The sequence below is a fragment of the Barbus barbus genome (genome assembly GCF_936440315.1).
Source record: "Barbus barbus genome assembly, chromosome: 41".
In the NCBI taxonomy this organism is placed as follows: Eukaryota; Metazoa; Chordata; class Actinopteri; order Cypriniformes; family Cyprinidae; genus Barbus; species Barbus barbus.
Window position 1 is genome coordinate 26291203 of NC_136719.1, and position 18968 is coordinate 26310170.

The window sequence follows — 18968 nt, forward strand, 5'->3', positions numbered from 1 at the left end:
AAAAATATGCCTATGAACATTTTATATATCATGGTTTTGGTAAAAAAAAAAAAGTTTCTGAAATGTGTATATAAAATAAAATGTGTTTATATACAGTTTTTAATATTTTTTAATCTGTAATAATAAATTTTGTATCTCTCTCTCTCTCTCTCATAAATATATATAAATAAATATAATAATTAAAAAAAATTGATTAAAATAATTTATATATTGTTTATATTACACCCTATGAAATTACACACTATTTCTTATTAATATTATAATATTTCGTACTATTTCTCTAATTTTATATTAAATAAAACTAATATTACAATTGCATTATACAACCTTGTCATTTCATGTCATCTTCAATTATTTATATATATATATATATATATGTATACTATATAAATTTTTAAAGTTATCCCGATTCCTGGGAAATTAAATCAAACAGAAGGTCAGTCGTTTCCTAAAGCTCACCGTTATCTGAAGCAGGTTTGGTTTGGTTTTATAGAATGGATTAAATAAAACAGAGTGATGAATTCTATTTAATTTAATCAATTACAATTCATCAGTTCTCTTTAAAGCACCGGTGACTCATAAAACACACACACACACACACACACACACACAGCGCTGACTGTGCAAACAGAGATTACAGGACAGGCGGCTGATGGTGTCGTTGGAGTAAAGCGTTTAGTCTTTAAACATTTGAATTACAGCTTCACATCGGCGTAACACACACACACACACACACACACTATTGCTGACACTCAGTGGGTCGTCATGGTAACAATGATGGTGGAAACACTGAAGGCCTCTGACAAACACTCATAACAGCATGCTTACAAAATATTGATCATTTCATATCCACACACAGCTTATATATTCATCTGAAGCTACTAGAGTTATTCTTATGTAGAATTAGATCTATTTCCATATATATTTCTATATATCTATGTATAACTGATTCAACAGCAGCTTGCTGTCGGTCATCAGGCGGAGTGAATCTCACCAAAACACATCCAGATCACCTTTTACATCCAAAAAATAAATGTTATTTATATATATATATATACCTTTTAAATTAAAAAGTAACATTATTTTCATGATAATTAAGTACATTTTCATCTCAAAAGATCATTATTGCAGTTCTTCTGGGCGTATTTTCTGTTTACTTAATTTTCTTATTTTTTAATTTGTTATGATCAAAATGTAAAAATTATTTGTATTTATTTTATTGTTAATTAAGCACATTTTCTTCACAAATGGTCATTGTTATAGTTGTTCTTTTCTGTTTTCTTTCATTTTAATATAATATATATAAATATACATATATTATGTTTTAATGTGTAATATATAGATTTTCATATCTATTCTGATTCTTACTAAATTCTCGTTCTATTAATACAATGGCTTTTTACATGTACATCTGCATAAATTAATGTCAATACAACAAATACTATCATGATGTGCATATACAATACAATGTTAATATTATTTTTTTCACATTAAAGTGGGATTAAGGGTTAAATGTGCTTAATAGACATGAAAATAATGCAAAAATTCCCAAAAAACAGGCCATTTTCTTTGTGCAAAATATAATTCCCTGTCTTTCGTTTGATTTTGGAGTCGAGCGTGATCTTGACAGACTTGATGAGATTCACCCGCCTGCATGTTGTAAATGAACGATGGCATATCAGTGTCTGACATAAGGACGTAAATGAATGTTGAACCGCAGCAGAAGTCCTGAGGTGCGTCTCGGTTCTTCTCCAGTGGTTGTGATGCAGCATCTGTTTGGCCGAGCTGGTGTCGAGGAACGCTGGGCAGTGCAGAAACCTCTGGCCAGCCTGCTTTCGGTGTTTCCGCTCGCTTTTCATCTTCTGCATTACCCAGAATTCCATGGGAAGGGTGTTTGTATGTTTTTTTTTTTCACAACTGTTGGTGTTTGTGTAAAACTAATGAGCAAAAGAAGCAGCCGGACCATCAAAGTAAGAACATTTTTAGGGTTCGTTCCATCCACGTTTACATGTGTTTGTGTCTGTATCTTCAGTTCGCTTCACCCTAGAGTTCACATCACGATGAAGAACCTTTCACTACGAATGGCCAAAAATGTTGCATTATGTATTAAAATTTAGATTTTTTTTTTTTTTATCAAATTCTTCTACATTTCAAAGCAAAAATAAATTTAAATGTTAAAAAAAAAAAAAAACTTTGGTCTGGTGTGTCAGCGCCTCACCAGAGACTGACACAAATACACACTACCAGCCAAAATAACTTCTGAAAGAGTCTCCTCTGCTCACTGAGGCTGCATTTATTTAATCAAAAACTCATTTATTTCTGTGATCTGCAGCTGTATTTCCAGCATCATTACTCCAGTCTTCAGTGTCACATGATCTTCAGAAATCATAATAATATACTGATTTACTGATCAACAAACATTTCTGATTATTATCAATGTTGAAAACAGTTGTGCTGCACAATATTTTTATGGAAACTGTGATGCATTTTATTTTTCAGGATTCACAGATGAATAGAAAGTTCAGAAGAACAGCATTCATTTCAAATATTGATAATTTTACAAAAGATACCAATTTGAAATTAATGAATTTCATTAATGAAATTGATGAACTTTTCAATAGTAATGCATCAGTTTTCTCAAAAAATAAACAGTGTTCAACATTGATAATAATAATAATGTTTGTTGAGCAGTAAATCAGTATATTATTATGATTTCTGAAGATCATGTGACTCTGAAGACTGCAGTAATGATGCTGAAAATACAGCTTTGATCACAGAAATACATTACAGTTTAGCAGATATTCACATAGAAAACAGCTGTTTTACATTGTAATATTATTTCACATTTTTACTGTATTCTTGATCAGATAAATGCAGCCTTGGAGAGCCGAAGAGACTTTTTTCAAAAACATTAAAAAATCTTAATTTCAAACTTTTGGTAGTTTTTGACCCTTAGAACCAAAGAAGAGGTCGCAGATTCATGTCTTCTAACGTCAATCTGTACAGGTTTTCTCTCAGAACAAGACCTGCATACACTTAAAGTCACACTCAGTCAGTTTCCATAGCGATGACGACTGTGTCAGTGGGCGGAACCACTGATGAAACAGGCCACGCCTCTTTCCCGCCCCCATCCGGTCTGGCTCTAGCAGAACAGTCCGGACTATCATGAAGAGCGTCTCCCGTTCCATTGTCTGACTCTGCCTGTAAGTGTCCTTCAACTTCTTCCTCCTCTTCTTCTTCATCGTCCTCCTCTTCACGTTCTACGCGGCAGCGGCAGACCTCGATGCCGGAGTCGCCAGTCAGCCGTCGCTGCTGGAAGTGCATTTGGTCCACGTCCAGATCGCTCACGGCGGAATCGCGGCGCTCTGGTTCAATGCCGGGAGAAAAGAGAGCGGTTCTGGGCGGAGACTGAGGGGGCGGGGCCTGTACAGGCTCCTCCCTCTGAGCTACGTTATTCTGCTGCTCGGGACGAACACCAAGCGGGTCAGACATGGAGAAGAGCTGGAGAGACGATGAGGAGGATGGTGGAGTCGGACGACAAAGGCTGGTGATATTCTTTGAATTTGGAGTGTTAATGTTATTAGCGCTGTTTGCATCGCAGATATTGTTAGTACTAATAGTTTGGGATGCATCTACTATTTCAGTAACGTTATCTGTGCTACTAGTGATGTTCTTCACTGGTTTGTTGTTCCCATTGGAATCCAGAGGGGCAGAGCTTGGAAGCTCCGCCTCCATGACCTCGGCTGTGCTTTGTGTTGGCGATTGGCCACCTTCGATGATTGGCAGTATGGGAACGCACTCAGTGTGCATGACCGCTGAGTGGGTGTGGCCAGGCTCACAGAGGGAGGGTGTGGAGGCGTGACTAGTATCAGTTTCGTCTGTGAGTTGGGCCGAAGAAGGGGAGGAGCTACAGGGCGATGACGGACAGCAGGAGTCGCAGGAGCAGCTGGTGTAGTTGTCAGAGCTCTGTGATGACAGCATGTGACTCGGGCCGGGGTGGGCGGAGCCTCGTGAGTAGGCAACGGAGCTGTACGGAGGGGGCGGGGTGCTGGGTTGGGCTGCTACTTCCTCATAGGACGGCAGTTTGAGTGAGGCGAGGAAACCTGCCAATGAGAACTCAAGATTATTTGTAAGTTTGTGTTTGTTTTCATTTAGACTCTAAATTGTGAATTCTATAGTTAGCGGTGTGCAAGGCACTAATTGAATTGTCTGATTTAATTAGCGTTTCTCTAACAATTCAGACCAATTCTGCTAAACAAATGCAATCTTAAATTTATTTAAATGTAAAAATAACATGAAATAAAAAATTAGCATTTTAAATAAATAAAAATTCATTTCATTTAAAAAAATATTATATTGTGTTCTATTTTAATGAACACTGTCTTTTTAAAAACAATTTTAGGATTGAATTATTTGATATCTTAATTTACATTTTAATTTCTGGGTAAGTACAGAAGTATATTTTGGAAAAACCAAGGTACTTGTTTTATATAACTAGCTTCTGTTTATTAAATTATTTGTATTATTTATTTTTCTCTTGTGCATTTCAGAAAAGAAGCTTGGTTACTCATTTCTTTATATTTAGTTTATGCTAAACTTGGTATTGTGTACTTGAATATTTAATGAATAATGAATATTTTGGCTTTATGACATTGCTTGTGATATTTGATAATGATATATAAGAAATTATAATGGTAAATAAGCCCTTATAACCTTTTTTTTATATACTATCTGAGCACAAATATTGTATTCTGAAATGAAAAACAAAAACAAATTTCATTTTCACCAAAAGTGTTACGAGAGTCATAATTCTGACTCTCTATTTTATGTTTTGTGTTTCTTTAGAGGTGTACGTGCACCTAATTATTTTTTGTATGTTTTGCAGGTCACTATGACTGTCTCTATGTGGTATTGAACACCAAGCAAAGTGGATGAAGCATTGTGCAAAAGCATGAAAAAACTCAAGATAAAGTGAGAACAAGTCATGCTATATATATATATATATATAAATTAGTAGTGACAATATTAGCACGGTAACACAGGCGATTAATTTTTTCAGTTTAACGTGTTAAAAATATTTTACACAATTAACGCAGGGGTGGGGCTAGGTTTGGCCACCCCACTCACAACTGCTAAAGAATTGCATTTATTCAGACATGCACAATGTCTTTACAAACATCAGACGCGCGCTCCAAATTCACTTCAGTGCCAGGCGCGAATCAAAGGAGCGCAGAAACTGTACCGGAGACGAGGAGCTTCAGTAGAACATCTGCGGTCAGATGAGATGTTGTCAGGCCATATGTCAGTAAAAACGAATCCTCCTGTCCTGCCAACCGTTACACTGTGCTCATAGCGCATGCTCTTCAAGTGCACCACGCACAAATGTGCCGGCGCACACTGTATTAGGCAATATTAAAGCACTGTATCATATTCAAACCCAAATGAAACTATGAGTATGCAATGTCATAGATATGTCGTCAGTTAGGCCATGAAGTTACAAAAGAATGTCATTAAAGCTGCCTTAAAACTGTGCAAGCAAGTGTTTATTATTTATGATGAGTCACATTCAAAGCAGTGTCAGATCTGCATCAAGTTCAGCAGCAGCAGCTTTTAAAGTAGCAGCCAAAATAACCTAATAACCAGTGATGTCTGTTAATCAAAGAACAAAATTAAAAAGAGGAAATCAATAACTTCTGTAGTTTTACTTTATCTTTTTTTACTTTAGAATTTAGTATTTGATAACTTCATCAAATTAGGCTATATTTTCTTGCTGAAGGGCACAGGTATCTATATGACATTTATTATAATGGGGTTATGTGAAGATTGTTTTAAGTTCACTTAAATTAGAAGTTATTTTTTAAAGTCTAATAAATGTTCAATTGATAGCTCTCAATTGTACTGCTTGTTGAATGGCTATAGTCAATGGTTAAGTATTAGGGGAAAAAATCATAGAGACATCAGTTGGTATCAGTGATACTTGCCTTCAGTCATAAAAAAGATGGCATTAAACAAATATAAAAAATATACTTTCTTTATGTTGTTTCTACATTTATTCGAAAATTGAATGTGAAATTATTGCAATATAAAAGTATAATTAAAAACTTTAATGTTAGGTGTTAGATGGGATTAATCGCGATTAATTTCAGAAACATATGCGATTAATTTGTTAATTTTTTTTTATCGATTAACAGCACCTATATATATATATATATATATATATATATCATATTTAACCCTGAGATTTCCAAATACAGAGCAAACTGTTCACTAGATTTTGCATTTAAGAATTTTATCAGTAATTACTATACTGCATCATAACATGCCAGCAAATTTGACTAAATAAGAGCTTTCTAGTAAATGTGATTATGTTAGCGTGAGTGAAAAGTGTTCTTACTGAGGTCAAACATGGAGGACGGGTAACTGCAGGCTCCATGATAAGCCATGAGGTTGATCTCCCTCTGTCTTTGCTGCTGCTGGACGCGCTGCTTCGCCTGCCGGTGACGATACGCACAACAGCAGCTGAACAGGATGAGGACGCTCCACAGCAGCCAAAACCCTGAAACACAAACGAGATGCTAATGCAGAATGCTAACCATTCATTTAGTCAAGCTATTTTAAATGAACATTTAATAATACAGTTCAGTCATGAAACTCTAGATAGCGCAAGCTGACAGGTTGTGAACGGAGCTGATGCTATTCAGAGAGTTAAACGACTTGGCACAAGCTGATTGGTTCATGCTGCATATGCAGCCAATGAGCTTACTGCCTTGCATTTATGTGGCTGGCTAGTAGTATTCACTTGAGGTTCCTGCAGCGTGCTTTCAGAGTATCTCTGAAGCCCTCCACCTTCCCCAGCTTCACCTGAATAGATCTGCTACAGGTTATTTTATATGCTATTTGTGCAGCAGCAGTATGTCTTAAATACTCATGGCACCGTATCGCCATATGCATTGGCAGTAGCAAGTTCCTGTACTTGTTTGCAGCAGCAGCAGCAATAATCTACACCTACAGCTATAATCAACAGCAGCAGCAATGTAGCAGATCTATTCCACCCAGACCAAATACATTAACATTGTCATATCCATCACCATGCTAATATCTTCCGAGTGTTGTCATGATTGAAATGTGGTTTGCATGATTTTTGTCATTGCATTTTGTTGACGCACACAAACTGAATATGTTCAGTGATATTTCGTGCACGTATTGTAGTGCCCTCACTCCCATCCTCATGAAGTGCTTTGAACGGCTAGTCTTGCACCACATCAAGTCTGTCCTCCCCCCCTCCCTGGACCCCTTCCAGTTTGCATATAGGTCCAACCGCTCGACCGATGATGCCATCACCACTGCCCTCCACCCAGCCCTCACACATCTGGAGAAAAAAGACTCATATGTCAGGATGCTGTTCATAGACTTCAGTTCAGCATTCAACACAATCATCCCTCAACAGCTCACTCACAAACTGGCCCAGCTGGGGCTCAACACCTCTCTGTGCAACTGGCTGTTGGACTTCCTGACCGGGAGACCTCAAGCAGTACGGGTCGGCAGTAACACATCCAGCACCATCACACTGAACACTGGGGCCCCCCAAGGATGTGTGCTGAGCCCCCTCCTCTTCACTCTGCTGACCCACGACTGCACACCATCATACAACTCCAACATCTTCATTAAGTTTGCGGATGACACGACTGTGGTGGGTCTCATCAGCAACAGAGATGAGACAAACTACAGGAGCGAGGTGAGCCGCCTGGCCGGGTGGTGCAGTGACAACAATCTTTCTCTGAATGTGAAGAAGACGAAGGAGATTGTTGTTGACTTCAGGAGAGTACACACTCAGCATGCCCCTCTGACCATCAACGGTGCGACTGTGGAGAGAGTGAGCAGCACCAAGTTCCTGGGTGTGCACATCACAGAGGACCTCTCCTGGACTAACAACACTGTAGCACTGGCCAAGAAAGCACAGCAGCGTCTCTACTTCCTCCGCAAACTCAAAAGAGCCAGAGCACCGACCCCCATCATGTGCACCTTCTACAGAGGCACCATCGAGAGCATCCTAACCAGCTGCATCACTGTGTGGTATGGCGCTTGCAACGCATCCTGCCGCAAGTCACTTCAACGAATAGTGAGAGCAGCTGAGAAGATCATTGGTGTCTCTCTCCCCTCCCTCCAGGACATCTACAGCACCCGTCTCACCCGCAAAGCCCTCCGCATTGCAGGCGATCCCACCCACCCGACACACAGCTTCTTCAGTCTGCTGCCATCAGGGAGGAGACTGCGGAGTCTCCAGGCGAGGACCAGCAGACTGAAGGACAGCTTCATACATCAGGCTGTCAGGAAGCTGAACTCCCTCCCGTCCTTGCCCCCCCTCCCCTCTTTCACCCCCATTTAACACAGCAACACACTAGGAACTCTGACTCTGTGACACCCCCCCACCACCGACCAACAAACTGTGACCGGCACCTGTCACTTGTGCAGCATTGGCTGATCACTACCCATCCAACATTGACTGCAAATTACCTCTTCGGATAGTCTGACAAAAAGCTATCCGAACTTGTCACTTTAACAGACTGATAAGCTCTTCTTGCACTACACTCATAACAAAACAAAACAAATCTGCACAGTTTTGTTGTACATTCAACTGGTTTGCACTCCATCTATTCTGCCATGTGCCTTATGCACTTTATCTATCGATCTCTCTTTTTTTATTATTTTCTACAATGTCCTCAGACTGATAAGCTCTTTTGCACTACAAATATATCTACACAGTGTTGTTTCTATTTAACTGGTTTGCACTCTATCTGCCATGCGCCTTATGCCACTTATCGATCTAATTCTTCTTATTTTTTTTTTTATTTATTTTTTTCTACAATATCCTCATTTGTATATTTGTATAGTTGTACATATGTTTAAACTGTATTATCTGTATCTGAACGTGTTTAATGTTAACTGTATGCACCAAGGGTCTGAGAGTAATGCAATTTCAATTCTCTGTATGTATGTACTGTACATGTGGAAGAATTGACAATAAAGCTGACTTGACTTGACTTGACTTGACTTGACTTGACTTGACTTGTAGACTGTATTTTTTGCTTTACTTATTTAAACGGCAGTGAAACTAAGTAAGTTTCTAATTTTGGATATGATGATTTACAATGGTTGTTTTCAGTATGTTTTTTTTTCTTCATACAGCTCTTTGTTCTACCTTTGAAAGTGCTTTATAAATAAAGTTGAGTTAATCAAATGGTTTCTTTTAAACCAACAGTTGAGCACAATGGGTGATTGACAGGTGAGTAGGCGGGTCTACAAGAGCAGATAAATTCACGTTCAAAGAAATTGTAAGATTTTGGGCTATTTTGCTTCTATAACATGGCTTCTTTCTTAGTAAAGAAAACATCCTAAATACACATTTAAGTGTTTATTTTATTGCACTTTATCTATTTGCATCTGTAGATTCCAATTCCAATGCATTTCTTTAAAGAGATTTTTCTCCACTTCAGCAAGTAGTGCTGTCAAACAATTAATCACGATTAATCTCATCCAAAATAAGTTTTTGTTTACATAATATATGTGTACTGTGTATATTTATTATGTCTATATAAATACACATACATACATGTATATATTTTAAGAAAAATATGTTATGTTTATATATAAAATATATTTCTGTAATATAAATAATATAAATATAATTATATACATGTAAATATTTTCAAAATATATACTGTATGCATATTTATATATACATAATAAATATACAAACTACACACAAATATATTATGTAAACAAAAACTTTTATTTTGGATGCGATTAATCGCGATTAATCATTTGACAGCACTAAATTTAAGTATAATTTAAGTATGATAATATTAGTAAGAATTTTTTTTCTCCACTTCAGCAGCACTTACAAACACCAAAACTTACAGTTTTATTCCTCTTTATATTCTAAATCTTTTACTGAGGGGTTTGTTCATATATCATTTACCAGAGATTGTTATTCCACTTCATGTATTTGCGTAGATTTCAATTAGAACACATAACATTAAGTGTTTTTTCTCCACTTCAGCATCATTTACATACACAAAATTTTACAGTATTATTCCTAACAAAGTTCTGAAGGTTTTTACTGAGGGGTTTGTTAATATATCATTCACACTGATTTATATAACATATTATTCCTAAAACATGATGAAAAATTTATTTTTCTGTTTGTTGACAGAATTTTTTGATTTATGGAGTGATAAAAAGAGAAATCCAAAATCCCTTCTATAAAAGCCTTTAACTCTAATATGTCAACAAAATCAAACAAAAATTTTGAACCTGTCTTTATCCAATATTCAGATTTATTACAGAATACAAACTAGTGCATATTCAATTAGATAATGCATCATTTGCATATTTCAACATAACATTTTAGAAAACTTGTAATACAAAACAATTGTCTTGATTTACTGTATAATTTAATATCATTTAGGTATAATTTAAGTATGATAATATCAATTAGTAAGAATTGTTGCCTTGTCCTACACACAGAAAAATAAGGTTTTAAAATTGTACCTTTTTGGGTACAACAGCTTGTCCCTGGAGCAGCACCCTTAAAAGGACATATTTGTACCTTTTTTACCACTAATAGGTACATATTAGTACTTTAGAGTGGTAATACCCTTAAGGTACTAATATGTACCTATTAGGGGTAAAATGGGTACAAATATGCCCTTTTAAGGGTACTGCTCCAGGGACAAGCTGTTGTACCCCAAAAGGTACAATTTTAAACCCTTATTTTTCTGTGTGTAAAGGAACTTATCACCCAAAGATGGAAGGTTCGAAAGAAAAAAGTAAGTCAAACAGGTTTGGAACGAGGGTGAGTAAATGACATAATTTGCATTTTTAAGGAGTATTATAAGTAATATTAGTTATAAGCGTGTATATGCGGAGTAAACTGCTGGACTCACACCACAGCTCATAGTAGTAGGTGCAGCAGCCTGTCTCCTGGCAGCAGTGGCCGGTCTGGCAGAGGTAGCCGCTGGCGCTGTTGGTGCCGGGACAGTAGCGCGGGCTGCCCAGGAGAGGCAGTGTCCCTGAACTGTGGTACTCCATGCCCTGCAGCAGGGCGTGGCGCCACCGAAACACTCGCTGCTCCTCTTCCTCCAGAACTGCTGCTATGGCCACGCCGCTTGAGCCTTTCAGGAGCAGATCAGAAGAGAGAACATGAATGAGTTCATGGAAAACACGATCTTTAAATTTTTAAAATCCGACCTCATGTACTTTAAAGTGCCCCTATTATGGGTAATGAAAGGTTCATATTTTGGTTTTGGGAGTCCCCAATAACAGGTTGACATGCATGCAAGGTCAAAAAACACTTTCATTGTCTTATAATATGCATTTATTTTTTCCTTATTTGCTCAACGACTCCCAAACGATTCGCTCAACAATTCATTTTTCCAAACCCCTCCTTTGCGTGAAGCTAATCTACGGTGATTGGTCTCATTTTCATTTCATCTCGCCTGTAATGCCTGATAAAGCAGTGTTTGTGAGGGCAGTGATGCTTTATATAGTGTTACCGGGGAAACTGCTATTTTTAACGCTCCAAAAGTGACACCTAGTGGCAAAGAATGAATTTGCATTTTCATTCAGACCAACGCAAAAAGACCAACAAGTGGGCGGCAATATGCTAATGTTTCATGTTGACATCAACATGAAACGGCTTGGGATTCGTTTAAAAAAGACTCATTTCAATGATTCAGAGTCCATTCTTTCTTTTGAGAGACAATAACTTTATACAAGTTGCTCTTTCAGATTTAAAACAAGATGTTTTCATTCACTTAGAGCTGTGGTAAACACTGCATGAAAGCTCATTTTCAAAAATCCATCATAGGGGCACTTTAATACATGTTCCTGTTGTAATTATAAATGGCTGCGTTTACACTTGGCATTAACATGTGATCACCGTGATCCGATCTGGATCATCAATCAATCAGGACACGGCACGTTTACACCTGGCAACATCAGCTAACTTCTCTATCTGGATAACCGATCGGATCTGTCTTTCCCTGCGCAATATTTAAAGTGTCGATTGACTGATGATCTGATCAAGCAGATGACGGTGATTGCATGTTAATGCCAAGTGTAAACACAGCCAATGATTCATCAGTACAGTAAAGTTTTCATGAAATACTTCTTTCGTCTCTGAAATTAATTTCCTTTTCAGCTGAGAACTTACGAAGTAAGTCCCACACTACATTTATTTCACATTTAAAGGTCCACTGAAGTGCTTTGAAATATGCAGCGTTATTATATGTGTTGACGTCATTTCAACTGAAACAGGAAGACAGGGCGGGACATATCAAGCAGTCCCACCCCCTTTTTAAAATGGCCAATAGAGTTTCGTTTATATCACAGTTTGGGCCAGAGTTTTTGAGCTCAGTAAAGCCGGACTTGACAGCCACAATCTCATCCATATTGCTATAAAATATAGCATTCTGTGTAGGATTCAAATGGGTCCGATATTTCACAGCGTGAAACCACATTTCTTTCGCCCCAATGGAAAGCATATTTACACTGTCGGAATCATTCCCTATCCCCTATATAGTGCACTACATGCCATTCACCATACAGAAAATAATAATTCTGTGTACAAGTGACCAATTTCAGCCGTCTATTTATAATGCAGGGGGCGGTACGCTTCGTATTCTAGAGAGCATTTGATTGGACAGAAAGTATGATGAGAAGCTGAAGTGCAGGGTGATGTCATCAAAATCGTTGATCCATTTTGGCAGAAGTGAGAGCCTGTAACTTGTGAGTGGTTGTATCTTGTTAATACGAATTTTGTCAGTGTTTTGGAGCACACTAGCTTACAGATAATCTTAAGGCTAACATATTCATACTAAAAGCCAAAAAACAAAACAATTTTCATTTCATGGGCACTTTAATATACTATTTTACTTAAAAAATAAAAGAATAATAATAACATTACAGAGGTAAAATGGGTTGTAAACATTGTTTGTATAGAGCCGAATATTATATTATATTAGACATATTAAATATTCTGGCTAATTTTATCATGATTTCAGTTACAAATAATAGTGTAACAGTCATAATAGGAAACTAAACTAAAACCATACAAATGTTTTGCAAAGATAAACGTTAACTGAAATAAAATATTAAAACATTTTCTTTATCATTTTTTCATCTAGGCAACATTTCTCATATTTCTCATTTCCACAGGTTATATTTATGTAAAATAACTAGAATTTAAAAAACTGTAAACATTAAAAAATGGCAAAAACACAATTACATGGTAATACTTTAAATAAGATTCCATTTGTTAACATTAACTACATACAACTTCAGCGTTAACACAAACTAACAGTAAAACATGCTTCTAAAGCATATTAATTTCAACATTCACTAATGCATTATTAAAATCTAAATTGTGCAATGTACAAAGAACAGTTGTATTTTTATTAACTGACGTTAAAGGTTAATCAATAACAAATGTCTTGCTTATTGTTAGTGTTAGCTAATGCATAATGTTAACTAATAGGACATTATTGTAAAGTGTTGCCAATTATATTACTCCAACCTTAACTCAAATTGAAATAAAAACAGAAAATATAAAGATAAAAACTCATTCAAAATATTTATAAAAACAAAACTAGTATCTCAGTGATACTAAAATATATGTACAGTGACAAAAATCACTAATTGCAAGGGTTAAAGAAAATAGTCATGCAAAACTAAATTACTTAGCAATTGCTTTTTGACATTATGACAGTAATAAGAACATAAACATGTCAATATCTAACACACGTGTTAGGCTTGTTGTTAGTTCCTTTACCTGGTGAAGGACACAGATGTCCATATATGCTGTCAGGATCATCTACAAACGAGAACATAATAAAAATAATATGATCTTATAAACGCAAACAGCATTTTAAAACATGAACGAGAGATGCATGCGACAAATTATGTGTTATATGTGTAATATGAAAGCTGTTATTGGACCTGCAAGGAAAAAGAGGCCGGCTATAAATGTTTCTCCGCATTAAATCAATGCATGTACTCAAACTTTGAATATTAAAGCAACAAATGTTTCTGTTTGCATATGAAAACGATTAAACAGGCCCAAGCAGATGCATGCATTAGACATAGTAATATGCATAGTGTTGAGCTTTAGTTTAGTGATGCTTTATGCACCCGCAGTAATAATAATCACAGTTGCATCGATGATATAAATGCACTGACCGTGTTATTGTAGCAAACGGCCTGTAATGAAGTCGCTGTGCGTTCTGATTCGCTCATTTCTTCGGATTCTGCACCGATTGTCTCTCTCCATCCGCCATTTCTACCAGCTTCATAAATGACAGGCGGCCGAACGCGCCGTTATATTTCACCGACAAAACGAACCGCGCGTTAAAAGCTTTGCTGCTTACCTGTGTGTTATACTCAAATACATAAATCTCATTTTTACAACAGACGGAGCGAGGATGCAGACATAATGCCAGGAACGTTTATCGGATCTTACGCTGATTGGCTGGAGGGGGAAGGATACGGACCAATCAGAGTAGACGATCGTTTCTCCTAGCAACAGCTGAGGAGGGTGAGACAGCGACTGAAAGCATCAGACGTTTTAGTTTATTGTATGGAAATATAATATTGTTTATGAAACGTGTCCATATAAAGTGTTTTTATAGCTATATTATAATTATAATTGCTATAATATATTTGCTGTGATTCAGGATGCCATACGCAAATGTAGACTAATATATATATATATATATATATATATATATATATATACATATATTTTAAATATCCATATGAAATATGTTGTCATATAAAGAATGAAACATATGAAAACTGTAAAAACGGCCCTATCTAGCCCATACAAATCTGTATGTTTTTGTAGGCTATGTGTAATAGATTTGTGGACATATATGTCATGCAGCCATATCTATGATGTAGCCTATCCTAAAAACGCATCAATACATGTTGATATTATATAGGCTATATATAAAAGATAGGCATGTATTTAGAAAAGTATTATACAAACAGGCCTATACAAGTGCTTTTTGCATATAGGCTAAATACTACTTATACTTAGTACTTATACTTATAATACCATATAGAAATCAATTGCTACTAAAACCATGCAAATTATCCTAAAGACCTTATTATATGTATAGACCTAATCTTGGGTAGCCTATTTTATATATGTTATAAACTTATATCTTCATCTACCCATATACTTTACGCATGTAAAAACTGTATATTGCTTTATTGGTAGTAACATTAGCTCATATTTCACATTTTCGTGGATATAAATAGCATAATAGGCCTATAAAAAAAAAAAAAAATATATATATATATATATATATATATATATATATATATATATATATATATATATTCAAGGAAAACGATAAATGTCATGTATTTGTGAGTTCATGCAGGTCAGTCTAAAAGTAACAGCTGTATCGCTTGAAAATATGATTTCTTTCCGTGTGAAATGAGTGCCATCTGCTGTATAGAGCGGATTAGCTTCTGAATATTTCATTTATTTCAGAACAAGGAAGGTGTGCAGTAGGCCTTTTCATAAAATAACGTCCATATCTCAAAAATATAGTATATTTAATGGTTACATTCTGATAGCTGTACTGTAAGTATCTTTTCTAATAATTTATAGTTATAAACCCCTAAAAAATTTATTTTTATGTAAAATATTATATTATGTTCTTAAATACTCTGTTTTGTATATTATAATGAAATAGTGTTATTACAATATTGCTTATTCTGTTTATTTAGTGATAATAATCATCATACCTATTATTAGTTAGGCAGCGGCTATTTCCACTAAGTGCAAATAGCATATTTTCTTAGCTATAGATTCTATTTACACTGTTAAAATAGCAAGATTTTCTTCTATTTCTACTACTTTTATTGCAAATAGTGGCAATTATCTGCACCTCAGTGTTGTAGTACATTATAAAACAGTACACAATAATAACGTATTGAGTATTTGAATATGTAAACGTATTTGAATTATAGTTTCAATTCAAATTATTAAATGGATGCCACCTTATTGGCACAATAAAGCCCTCCCTAACCCTACCCGATACTTTATTTACTTTCTTAGCATATCTTTCTGATGCGATATGAGATTTTGAATAAAGGGAGAAAAAAGTTTGGCAAAATGTGGGCTCGAACTCGGGTCGATGGCGTCAGAAAGCTTGTGGCTTCCCATCTACACCACTGAAAGTGATGCTGAATTAGCGTCTGTTTTAGTGTTGAATAACCCAATCACACATTAGTGGGTGGAGTTGGTGTAAATAGCCTTTGCCAACAAGGTGGGCTATTTGCACTTAGTGTAACTTCTGAACTCTGCAGCACTGTGGCTCTCTAGGACTGAATTTGCCTATCTCTGCTTTAGTGAAATACTGTGGAATATATGGTGGTGAAATAAAGGTTCAAAGACCATTCAAGCTACTCATTAGTGTAATGAATAGTGGCACTGTTTTCTGGTCAAAGATTTAAATCAAATCAAAATATTGGGTATTTCTTGCATCATATGTTGATCAAGGACATGTTATGATTTTGGTGAATTCTTCAAACCATGTTAAAAATCTACAGTATGTATATATTTATTCATTAGTGTATGTAGTTTACATAATTTTGTATACACCTCTGCATTTATTACTGTAAACACCATCATTTGAGGATATACAAATATACAATCATTTTGGACAATTGAATAGCACTGAAATGATGCACATGGTGATTTCTGATTAATAACTGAGCAGCCTAAACATTCTCATCAGCATAGGAATTTTATTCGTCACATACCAATTGTCATTTTCATAGTCAATGGTCTATGTAATATGATGGTATGCATATACCTTTTTAGTTCGCAATATAGTTTATGCCCTAACCTGTCATTTAAACTAGAGCCATATTTGCTATAATATAGCTGACTGAAACAGACAAGCACACATTACCTATTAGCAGTAAGTGAAAAGCAGTGCTATTATTTTAGCAAGGTGAAGGATTCATTGTTGACATCCTATCAACACCCTGATTGATTTGAACTTTTTTCAGCAGTCCAGCTACACATAAATTGTTTCCAGGTACACTGGTAAAGTGACTCAGGGGACCTATAAGTTTACTTTCATCAGAGTACTAAATGTAGATACTGTACTTACAAATGATTTGGGTATGTGTGGAAATCACTTTAAAGCAACAAAAGGACAAAAACTAATTTATTTGCTGTAGATAGGCTTTTCACTTGTTTGATCATCATAGGATTCATCCAGCGTTCCACTCGGAAGGGCTCATCCCTATGCCCTAATCCCTTCAAAGGGGTTACCCTCCGGAGTGAGAGCTTCAAAGGGTTGAAGGGTGTAGGGGACCAAACAACTGTTTCTTGAAGTGCCCATCATCCCGTGCCCACATGGAGGCGCCGTCATCATGCAAAGAATCTGCGCAGAGGATCATGGGAGCCCAAAGTGTCCATCAGTTGTACCCTTCAAAATCCTTCATTCCGAAGGGGCCTTTGAAGTGGCCAGTTTTGAGCACTTCGATTTGGAACAACCTTTGAATATGGTGGCCATGATTGTTTTCACTCTGAAGTGCCCTTATATATGATATATCCCTTTTGGAACGCACCGACTGTGCCAGTGCTGAATCCAGTCAAAAGCAGGTCTTTTATGCTTCCTTAAGAGAACGGAAATCCCACAATCCCAACGTGAATGTGAGCTCCTTAGCAAATAGTTGTGAATCAAAGGTGTTTTATATGACTGCAGCTGGCAATGAGGCCGAAACCAGCACATCCAGTGCAAGACTTTTGACTTTTTAATAAAAAATTTTTTTTTTTAAATTTAGTTATTTATTGTTTTAGAAAATAAATGTGATTGCAATTACGATTAGACAAATCAAATAAAATCGTACGAGTGAGGTCGTACAAATTCGTATAAATTAGCCACCTTGAAAATATGTACGAATTGGTCGTGAGATAGCGTTGGTCATTCTGTTCTTTGTTCCCTTTGATTTTTGGCTTATTGTTTGTTCTAGTTTTTCCATTAAATACATGCACATAGATCCTTACCTCTGCCTGTTTTCTCCAGCTTCTCCGCAGGGTTACAGTTTTTGACTGCCATGTCTCTTTAGTGCATCTTTGAGCCTATATTTAGTATAAGTAAAATACTTAAGTACTGTTAAAATCAGATACTCTAAGACTTTTACTCAAGTTGTTTTGGAATTGGTGACTTGTAACTAGTAGTAGAGTAATTTTCACTGTAAGGTATCTCTACTTTCACTCAAGTATGGCTTTCCGGTACGTGTTGGATAATAGCAAAGGGTTGGTGAGAGTTAGTGTATTTGTGGGAAGTTCATAAAACTTAAAAACGATTCGTGGAGTAAAAACTATCCAAAATTCGTTAGACCAAGCAGAAAGCCTGTTAGCTTTAACGTAAACATCGGTGGCCGCTCCTAAATGAGCTGAATGAGTGACGGCGGTAATTAAGGAACAGACTGAGAGACAGCAATGTTTTAGCAAGTCTGAAGAATCCTTACCTCAAAGTTGATTGGAGCACATCGGGTCTGAAATCTCCTGTCAGTTGTCGAGTGCAGTTCTCCAATACACGCTTACAAAGCAAAATGAAGTTTCATCTTTCCATGATTTTAATTTGATGTGAATTACTAAAATGATCAATTTGACCAATTGGTCTGGTTCTGTTCATCGTTGATTGGGTGAGAACAGTTCAATATTACTGGAGCGTGGCTCATTATACTATAAGCAAAATGCCGTAAATAACGCATGCTTTTGTGAAATCGGAATGGCTTTTTTTTTTTTTACGGTGTCCTGTAGCAAGCCAAACGGCGTTAAAAGCGGCGCTTTTCATGCACACTAAAACATGCGCACTTTTTACAGCGTTTGCTATCAGGATGGCGTATTTGATGGCGCTAATACGGTTTAAAAC

At 36.3% G+C, this 18968-nt stretch overlaps 1 protein-coding gene across 1 annotated transcript; it reads right to left on the minus strand.

Moving 5' to 3' along the window:
- Positions 1 to 3048: 3048 nt before the first annotated feature.
- On the minus strand, positions 3049 to 18146 carry LOC306860959 (uncharacterized protein; the record flags this gene model as incomplete). The annotated part of the gene is made up of 4 exons (XM_079402982.1): positions 3049 to 4103; positions 6395 to 6556; positions 10947 to 11174; positions 18095 to 18146. The coding sequence occupies 4 exons, from the start codon at positions 18144 to 18146 to the stop codon at positions 3049 to 3051; spliced, it is 1497 nt and encodes a 498-aa protein (XP_079259108.1).
- Between the last annotated feature and the right edge of the window lie 822 nt (positions 18147 to 18968).